Source organism: Athene cunicularia, assembly GCF_003259725.1.
Source record: "Athene cunicularia isolate RWA chromosome 1 unlocalized genomic scaffold, athCun1 chr1_part1, whole genome shotgun sequence".
In the NCBI taxonomy this organism is placed as follows: domain Eukaryota; kingdom Metazoa; phylum Chordata; class Aves; order Strigiformes; family Strigidae; genus Athene; species Athene cunicularia.
The window spans coordinates 27813916-27824114 of NW_020799091.1; the positions used below are offsets into that span (position 1 = coordinate 27813916).

At 41.2% G+C, this 10199-nt stretch overlaps 1 protein-coding gene across 1 annotated transcript in view; it reads right to left on the reverse strand.

Annotated features, from left to right (window-relative positions):
* Positions 1 to 10199, reverse strand: part of FAM124A (family with sequence similarity 124 member A) — a 55215-nt gene extending 45016 nt beyond the window's left edge. The window contains exon 1 of the mRNA XM_026856628.1: positions 10025 to 10199. Coding sequence (XP_026712429.1) covers positions 10025 to 10173 — 149 coding nt within the window. The 5' untranslated portion in view covers positions 10174 to 10199. The remainder of the gene's footprint in view (positions 1 to 10024) is intronic.

Sequence of the window (10199 nt, forward strand, 5' to 3'; positions counted from 1 at the left end):
GGGCGCCGGGCCCCCCTTCCCCTCTCCCGCCTGCCGCGGGGACCCCGCTTGGAGGGGAAGGGGACCGCCTGCCTCATCTGCTCCCCTCCAAAACCCTTCGTCCCGCAGAGAAAACCTTTTATCCGCGCCTGCCGGCGGTCCACCGTGCCTAAAGGGGCTCCTATTTTAGAAACTACTTCGGCACCTTCATTGTATCACTTTTGTTTTTCCAGTTGGAAGAAGGGCTGAAAGGTGCAGCGCCCCATATCCAGTGAAAGTTCAGAGAGCCTTGTTGGATGGACGTCCTTACTAGCCATCTGGTTTTGGAGTATCTGCTGTTAACAGCCTTTTATTTGAAATCTTTCGCTGTATTGAGCTTTCTCCAGTCTCCCTTAGTGCTGCCTGGCATGTGCTCATTACATCGAATACAATCACTTTGAAATTACACACAGAACTGAGCAGGGGATGGTTTTCCAACCCTGTGAGAATTTCTGTAATGATGACAAAAAATGATGTGAGGCAAAAGGAGCATTTTGAATGCTGCCTGTGAAGAAATGCTGATGTAGGAAAACCTACCGGTAGCAGGGCAGTCACATTCAATAACATGAGAGCCCAGGGAAAAGTTGAGCTCCTGTATTCTGTGCATGTCATGCATGCCTGGCTGTTTCTCCATTTAAAATAAATACAAATATTCACCCATGTAGGTGTGAACCAAGATCTCACTCAGCCAAAAAAACCCCCATCTTCGCTTAATTCACTTGCCATTCAGACTGTAGCAGATTACAAGAGGAGGGGCAGAACTGATCTGTTAGCTTGTGCTGCAAGACCAGCACTCATAGAATCATGGAATGGTTTGGTCTGGAAGTGACCTTAAAGATCATCCAGTTCCAACCCCTGCCATGCGCAGGGACACCTTCCACTAGCCCAGGTTGCTCAAAGCCCTGTCCAACCTGGTCTTAAACACTGCCAGGGAGGGGGCAGCCACAGCTTCTCTGGGCAACCTGTGCCAGTGTCTCACCACTTTCACAGTGAAGAATTTCTTCCTTCTATCTAATCTGAATCTACCCTCTTTCAGTTTAAAGCAGTTACCCCTTGTCCTATCGCTACACTCCCTGATAAACAGTCCTTCCCCATCTTTCCTATAGCCCCCCTTAAGTACTGGAAGGCTGCTGTAAGGTCTCCTTGGAGCCTTCTCCAGGCTGAACAACCCCAGTGCTCTCAGCCTCATGTCTCTTCTGAATCAGGTTTAAGCACAAAACTGGGAGGTGGTGTTCTGTGTTTCCCACAATCCAGATATTGTGGGACAATTCAAATAAATAAATCTGCCTCAGAACTGGGAAATCTCTTCCATTAATGTTTTGTGTCAGCTTTGATGAATTGCAACTTTCTCCTAAAAAATCTGTAATGACTACCATATTTCTATCAGTTGCAGAAAATGGCCACATGCAGAAAGCGATCATAAATGAAAAATAGTTGGTTTTTGTTTAAAAGATTATTTTCTTCTACCTTTTACTTTTTGTGCCTTACAAGAAAGAAAAAAAATAGTGAAAATCTAAACATCTGAGACATAAAATGGACCAGAATATAAAAATAGACTTCACAAGACAATCTTACATTGATATAAGAAGTGCTACGCTCGTTTAAATTGCCGCCAGTGTTTTTTTAAGCTATGTGTATATTGCATGGCATCGATGTCCTTCATTTTAAGACACATTCATGCTTGCCAAGGTCTATCAAGCTGTACATAATAGGACAAATTAACAGTAACATCTAACATTGTTTAACAGGCTCACACTGGATGTTATTTATGCCATTGTTGTCTCTAATAGCACATGGTCCTGCTTCTCTAAAATAATCTGGTTGTGGGTAGGACCATTGTGAAATCAAGTGAAAGGAGAACATCTTGGGAAGAACTGTCAAGGTGTTGTTAGTGGGCACCAAACCCAGAACTGCTTGGTATGAAACTGGTGAATTCCCATTGCTCTAACATGGAGAGGCACTGGGCTCATGTACAGTCCTGCAGCCTCCCAGCATCACAGGTCAGGCCACTGTGTGTCTCCAGTGATCTTTGGAAGAAACTTTCGGTCTCTACTATTCATCAAGATTTAGGAAAAAATCATTAGACAGGAAAGTTGGTATCTAATCTGTTTTGAATATTTGGCTATGTTGGCATAAACATTCCCATAAATGTAAGGCTTTAGGTATGGAATAATCCCCTTTCATTACAATCCCTCTTCCATCTTTCCCTCAGCAAGTTGCTCAAAGCTAGTTTGGACAAAATGGTATATAAAGTGCTCATACAGAACAGTCCTGTACAGGTACCTACATAGTAGTTCAGGACATATGGAAACAAACTCTTCTACCCTTTGTGACTGGTAGACTGCTATCCAAACCAATTTACTCACAAAATTAAATGCATACAATTTCTTTTAGGACTAGGACCAAAATTATGTGCATGGCTGTGAAAGTAAACATGACATGAGCTGGTTCTCAGCTTGCTAATATCTGAATCATCATATCCAGGTAAGAGGCATTAACGTGTTTTCAGACAGTGTTTCATTAAGAGATTCGTTTAAGGCTAGAGAGAAGCAAAACTGAGACAACAATTCAGTATATCTTGATTCCCAGCTTGGGTCTCTGTTTTGGGTAAATATTTATTCTCCATCAACTGCAATGGTCATGGAGGACCCTGAGTCCCCACAAAGGAGGTATCGGCAGTCTGTGTTACTAGTACTGGACAAATCTTGCTGTCTCTCTGATTCTTAGTCTACACACATGCATTCATTTAGTTACTGCAACTGTGCTTAAATGCAGGTCACTTCCATTTGCTTTTAAGTGGGATTTCAAAATGAAATAAATTGACTCTAGCCACTGTTGAGTGGATTTAAGATGTAACCAAACCTCCTTAAATATTTAGAAATAGATTTAGTTAAATTGATACATTTCTATATGTAAAATTTTAGGTGGCCAGCTAATAGATCTTTTCCATCTCTGACTTTTATTATTCTAGTTAGTTATGTTTAAACACTGGCATATGAGAGGGACTGGAATAGATTTTATGCTGCATTTAAGATTAATTTATTCCATCTGTCCCGGGGAGGGAAAAAAGAAACATTTGAAGGAAATATATAATTAAGATAGTAAGTAATGCTACCACAAACTCTAGGCTCTCTTATTTATATATTTGCCTCATTTAACTCTGTTTTGTTCTGTTCTTTCACATAATTATGGTGAAAAGGAGACTCCTCTGCTTTAAATTTGAAGCATTTCAGAGATTTTAATGAATGAGGTGTTAAGTCCTGGCCTTTACTTAGATTTTCTGTTATCTGTGCTTAACATTAGCTCCTCTGTAGGGTTTATTCAAAAAAGAAGTTAAGTTTTAATTATTTTCTTATACTCTGAGGCTGTGATATCAGTTTAAAAATAAGGATAACAGTGAAAATATTCCTAGGTTAAATTTCCTCCAATTTCAAGCCTTTCATTACACAGCATTTAATAGCAGTGGTCAGAAAAACTCAGACACAAAAGTATCAGGAGACATCTTCAAAGATAAGAAAAGTAAAGCACTTTGTTGTCAAAACCAAACACTGAAGACATGAACTGAATGCTAGTTCTGCAGAAAGTTCCTTCTAGTTGCCTAGGGCCAGATCTAAAATAGGACTTAAGGTACTTGAAAGAGGATGTAAAGCAAATTTTTATGACTCTGTTCAAATCTGTTATCATGGTAAGTCCTACATGGTGACTGATCAGGAGATGTCTACTTTCCAAAGGAAACTGTCAGTGTGCCTGGTGCTGTATGTCCAGACTGTACAAGATTAACTATTTTAGCTCGTATCCAGTTGCTATAACCACTGCCCTTGCAGAAGCAAATGCAGGCAGCAGAACCTCCTCCTTATCCCTCATGTAATGGTCTTAGTTTCCGAGAACATGGTGTGGGTGAGCGATAGCCTCGAGCTGAAGGAGGGCAAAGTGGAAAGCTGAAAGATGAACCGCATCAGATCATCCATGTGCAAAAACAGAAGAGTCAAAAACATTGATTTCCCTGATGAATCCACACCTGGATTCAAATTTCAATCTCTTTTCTGCTCCCTGAATTCTGCCTGCTGGGATATCATCTTTCCTGCACCAGTTGTGAGAATGGAGCATAAGCAGAATAGTGAGAGTCTGGTTCTCCATCCCAAAGAGAAGTGAGCAAAAAGAAGTGGCTGTTTTATTCATTCCCCGTGTGAATATCCTACTGATTCTAGAATCACTTACAGAATGGTTCTATCTTCTCCCCTATATTTCTTTCTATACAGTGGCAGAGCTTCACTGCAGAGTAGGGAGAGAGGAGAAAAATATGTCCCTTTTGATGTAACTGAAATTCTGGTGATAAGGGTGCTCTGCTGGGGAAAAAAGCACTCAATTCTGTTTTTTTTTTTTCATGCAGCATTTTGGATGTCTCCCTTTTTCTGTGCAAATCCAAAAGAAAAGGGGTCAGATGCCACTGCAGTTCCTTCTGACATTATGCTATAAATTAGAGAGAGTCCTCCTAGTTTTGGGGAGACAAACCAAGAAACTAGCTTAGCAGAGGATTCAGTACTGTAGATGAAAAAATTGAAAAGATGTTAAAAGATGGAATTTTCATTCCCAACTAAAACTTTTCAAAATGGACTATAATCATGCTGTCTCCATCCTATACTACCTGACTCTGGAGACAGAATCTCTCCCCTAATAAGGGGTTCTGGATTCCATTCCTGGCACTTTCCATCCCACTCTAGGTGTTGCAGTGATGAACTTCTCAGTTTACAGGGTCTGGCATTTATAGAAAAGGTTTTCTCCTTTAGTGGTCCCAGTGGAAATTAGCACTCTGCAGGTCAAGACTTTGTTAACATTCACTACTGGACTTAAGATATTGGGCTGTGGATTAAAAAAAAAACTTGAGACAATTGCAGTTTTGGAAGGAGGAGGAGAGTTATGGCTTGGCATGTGGTTCAGTCTTCATGCTAGGTCAGCCTTAAAAGGCTGACTTTCAGACTGGTAAATGTTGCCAAAATATTTGTGGCAGTTTCTCACATAGACTGTTGGGTTGTTGGGTTTTTTTAAGGGTTATGATGAGGTCAGTTTCATTTGTGGTAGGTCTCAAGCCAGACACCTAACCTCCTAAAATGCTACAATTTTGAGGTAAAATACAACTATACAATAAAAAGCTGTTTCTTCAAAGCACTGAGGCAAGGGTTTTCAGTGGGGTTTAACAGAGTTTGGTTCCCAGGTCCTGCTCTTTTAAGTTTCATTTGAAAACCCTAGCATGCACACTTCTACCAAAGTTCATGGTACAGTGCAGCAAATATGTATTTTATAAGCAAATTGCTCTTTTTTACTTGACTTCTAGTATATTAAAATTTTTATTGAAAACTTCTAGCACTCAGTAACAACTGCTGTAAAAACTTGAGTATTTGGAGTCCCTTTCTTATATCATCCTGAAGCCCAGAACTCAATGGGAGGAGTACAAGGGGGACTGAAGCTGTACCCCATCTCTGTGCAAGCATCTGGTAGGAGGCTTGACTAAGCTGGGCTATGGAAAGCCCTTTTCAAGGGAAGTAAAGTCGAGGTGACTCTGTATCATGGACTTTAAGGAATTAATCTTGCCCTCACAATGCAAGTAATCCCATTCAGCCAGATCTTTTCAGTGGATGTTATCAGTGGGTTTGCTGCATGTAAGTACCAGGATCAGTACCCAGGCTTGGACTTTAGTGCAGCGGCTCTGTGCCAAACAATAACCAATTAGTCCCCAGGCTCTGTGAGTGGACTGATCTGTACTGACATCCTAGATAAAATAAGAGGTGAGCCTTTGCTCCAAACCTTGTTTCAGCCCTCACTGGTGTGAGGGAACCTAGAAGATCTTAGCACCAGTTTGGACAGCACTGAATGTGGAAAGCCTGGTGAACAAGGGCTACATGCAACACTTATGTGAAGGGATGCAGTGGTCATGCAGGTAAATTCCCCTTTTTCTGATGATCAGCTGCTGGTGTTACACTGCACCTCTCCTTTGGTGCCCTGCAAGAGAGAGTGTACAAGCACAATCCAAACAAGGCCATCTGGGACTCCACTGGGACTGGAGAGGTGCTTTCAAGATATCAATGGCTGGATATAGACCTACAAATTTGCACATATTTCCAGGTATTCTTAGCCTGTGTGGCCAGAGGCTGCTCTAATCTGTGCTGGCTGATGGATGGATGGCCGATGGTCTTCTGTGGACTTGCTGAGTTGGGGAAGCAATGCGTGAGCCAGAGTGTGTGTTAGGTGATGCTCAAATGTTTGCTTGGTTTCTTCCTTGATGGAAGCATGTATTGGCACAGTGGAAATGTTTCAGTTGTCATGTTTAAAAGAGTGCTAACAAGTGTCATGTGGTGCCACATGTGTGAAAAGTTTACTAGAAAAGCAGACAACAGACTTGGTGTCACTTTTATGATGTCAGTGAGACAGTTCTGGCTTCTGGTGAGTATCCTGAGCCCTTCACATATACTCAGTGAATGATCATCATATTCACAAAAGCACTCCTATGCTGGTAACCATGACAACTCCTATTAAATGAAGTTTTTCATGAAATAGTGTACTTTACAAGGCAGAGGAAACACATTTTCAAGGACCAATCCTGTACCCATTGGTATTCAAAGAGGAAGGATTAAACCCCTATGGCAGCAGCAGTAAATATTATAGCAGCTTTTACGTGTAGACTCTTCTGAAGGGGAAAATGGTCTTCAACTTTTTTCCTTTGCAGCTGGTCTTGACAGTAAAACATTTTACTCTGGCAAACAGTTACATTTAAAACACTGTTGGATCTCCAAGGGAGATTTTATTTCTTAATTGTTCTACCATATTTTAAAAAACCCAGTTTTGAATTACCTGTGATATAAATTTTTAATCATAAGATTGACAGTCAGATGCTCCTATTAAGTTTAAATATTTTTACTAAAACTCTTCATCCAGTAGTTGTGAGTTTTAGCAACTGGTTTATAAGCAAACAACATGAGTGCCTGTTTTATCCATAATCTAAGCCATAGTAAACATAGTGAAGTAGATCACAGAAATAAACTTTAAATAATTTTTGCTGGAAGATATGTGATTCTGTTTCCACTTCTGAGATCTCTAAACAAGAGTAGATTTACTGGTGTAGAGGGAGAAGTTAAAGTCACGTTTGGCTGGCTGGTGTGGGAACTCCTGCGTCCGGTGGCTTTGTACAGCCTTCCTGTCCCTTCCGTCATTAGACTGAGGCTATAACTGCTCCTTTTACTGATATGGTGAGAGAAGAAATGTTAAAATATCCCTTCTCTTGCATCAGGAGCAACCTTGTCTGTATGATGTCACTACCTGTGCTGAGAATATTAGGAGGCAATGATTGCCAGTGAATTGTGAGTCAAGTGTTTTGCTTCAGAGGCATCATCACTGATGATCAGCATGGGGAGAGGCAGGTGTGAGAGAGAAAATGTACTTGATTTAAATGTGTACTTCTAATAAAAACTGATAAGGAATTAAATCAGAGGCTTGTATAGGAACCACAGAAAGAACATCACTGGAACTTAAAAGGAGAAGAAACACTCTCAAAATAAGGGTCAGGGAGTTCTTTAATGTCCTCTTACGACAGGCAAATTGCTGAAAGAATGTAAACTATCCCAGTGTTCTGGTTGATCCATTTGTACCAGAGTGGCCTTTTCTGAGAGCCTATGGATCAAATTAAAGATCTCAACTAAACCTGCAAACTGCATCATCCAATGACCTGCAGAACCAGGGTGTCTCATACTTTTGCTAGCAGCAGAGCTCCTCAGCAGCCAATACACAGCTAAAGTGAGGCTGCAAAGTCTGCCCTTTTCTCCTGTCCCTGACCATGCACGTCTGCCTCCTCATCTCCACGCTACTTGAAGTATTTGAGGGAGATGATCTGACTGAAAACCAGCTCAGCAAAAGAAAGAAGTGGTTCATCTTCAGCCAAACTAATAGTTTCCTGGAGACACTCACCTTCTGGTTGCACAAATGCCAGCAGCAAGACAACAGAGAGGGACAGAACAGCATGGCTGGCATTGCATGGCTTCCCCAGGGCAGAGGACAGGACCACAGCAGCTCAAATTCAATTTAACTTCAGCTGCTCTTCTCAAACTGCGCTGAAAGAGCTGCAGAACTATAACTGGGCTATATAAAAGTATGAAGGGCAGAAACTTGGCCCAAAAATCCATTAGCCAGAAAAGATTATGAGGAAAAAAATTGGGATGTTATTTCTGTAGTCTGCAAGTTTTAACTGAAAATTACGTAACTTCTTTTGACTTGTATAAATCAACTTTAAAAAAATAGCTTTGATGTTTAAGTGTTTAAGGAGCTCAGACATGCAATAGCTGGCTCTGGCATTTTGCAAGAACTTCATAAAATAGCTTAAGACCATTAGTATTTGTTGTTGTAAACTCATTCTGTAGCTTATCTCCGGAGTTTATTGCCACCCATCTACCTTTAGCATTTTGGATGGCTGCCTACCACTGGAGCATGTGTGTGCCTTCCCTCCGAAGGGCAGTGCCTCCAGAATTCCCTGGCTGCTCCACAATCTTCTTTTATTAGAGGCTATAAGAATAGTTGTACTAGGTCATATTGAAGATCCATCTAGCCCACTATTTGTCTCATTCAGTAGCCAAAAGCAGGTGTTTAAGAGAAGCATAAGGACAGAATAAACCGCTCATGATACTTCCCTGATTTGTCTCAGGATGTAACTTTGACATTTAAGAAGTCCAGGGATCACGAGTGTATGAAGTGGATCAGAGCGTAGGTACGCTTAGCCCACCTCTGGTTGTGATAACAGTTTGACTGTGAGAATACGTGGCTGATTTTGCGAATGTTACACATTCTAATAGCATTATGGTAGCATCACATAGCTAGTGATGGGGAAAAAGTCTTAACGAAACAAGAAAGCTCACTTGACAACAGTTACACTCTAATTTCATTTGCTCTGGAAAGCTGCACTGTGTAGGTGACAGAGTATCTAATGATTGTTGTCCTCAGTTCTGATATGCCTCAGAGTTTTGTGAGGTAGCAAAAGCTTCTTGGTGAGTCTGCCAAGACTTCCACAGTAGTGGCTGGCAGTGCTACTGCCTGGAGCTGGCCTCTAGTGATTTATAGGTATCATCCTGTACACAGACGGGGGCTTATATCCTCTCTTGACTATGTTGATTTGATTTGATGGAGGAAAAGAATTGTCTGGAAGAATAAAAGTAACCATATCTATCACCATGGAAGACGCATCAAGAGACAATGTCCAACTATCAAAGTTGCTAATTGCACCTCTTAGCTTTCTGCTGCACAAACCAAAGCCCAGTTGCCCACAAGTGAAAAGACACCCAGCTGGATTTAAACATTCTGCCTTTCAGGAAGGAGAAGGTCCTGTTCATATAGATTGAAATCTGTCTTCTCTCCATCATGCTACAGGATTTGGCCTGGCTGTGCACAGCCCTGCTTAGTCCCACTGGTCCTCTGCCTTGTTTCCCTTGGGCCACAGCAGGAATAACAGTATGTCTGGTTTCTCTGTTATGGCAGAGGGGAGAAGGAGCTCTAAACTCTCATTTCCCTCCTTCCCATTAATTCTACTTCTTCCCATAAAATTCTACATGGATGATATGCTGGGTGTACAGAGGCTGTGGGACTTGGGGAGAGAGGGATGCACTGCGGCAGGAAGCCCTGTACTACGGGACAATGCAGGAACAAGTAAGCTGTATTCAGACTTTAAAACCCCACCAACTCTCAAAAATGAAAGATACTATACTATACTATACTATACTATACTATACTATACTATACTATACTATACTATACTATACTATACTATACTATACTATACTATACCCATTATTGTACCCACCTACTGTAACAGATCTCTTGGGTAAACAGTCACTGCCATAGTATAACAAGTAAAATCTCTGTAGTATGAACCTAGAAATAATTATGCAAATTAAAGCATTTGCTCTAGTAGTCAGGATGAGGTTTTGCAATGCAGATGGAATGAAAGTGAAAAATTTCTTTCTAAACTTACGCTTTTTCTCTGCTGATTGCTGTATTTTCCCTCAGACTTGGGCTTATGCAGCTCACTGGCAAATAGATCCTTTCAGAGAGCCCAGATGGGCAGTAAAAGGATGACTTGAGAAAAACGTTTCCAAAAGCTATTCTCAAGGCACCTAACATGTAGCAGCTAGAAGAAAGACAATAAC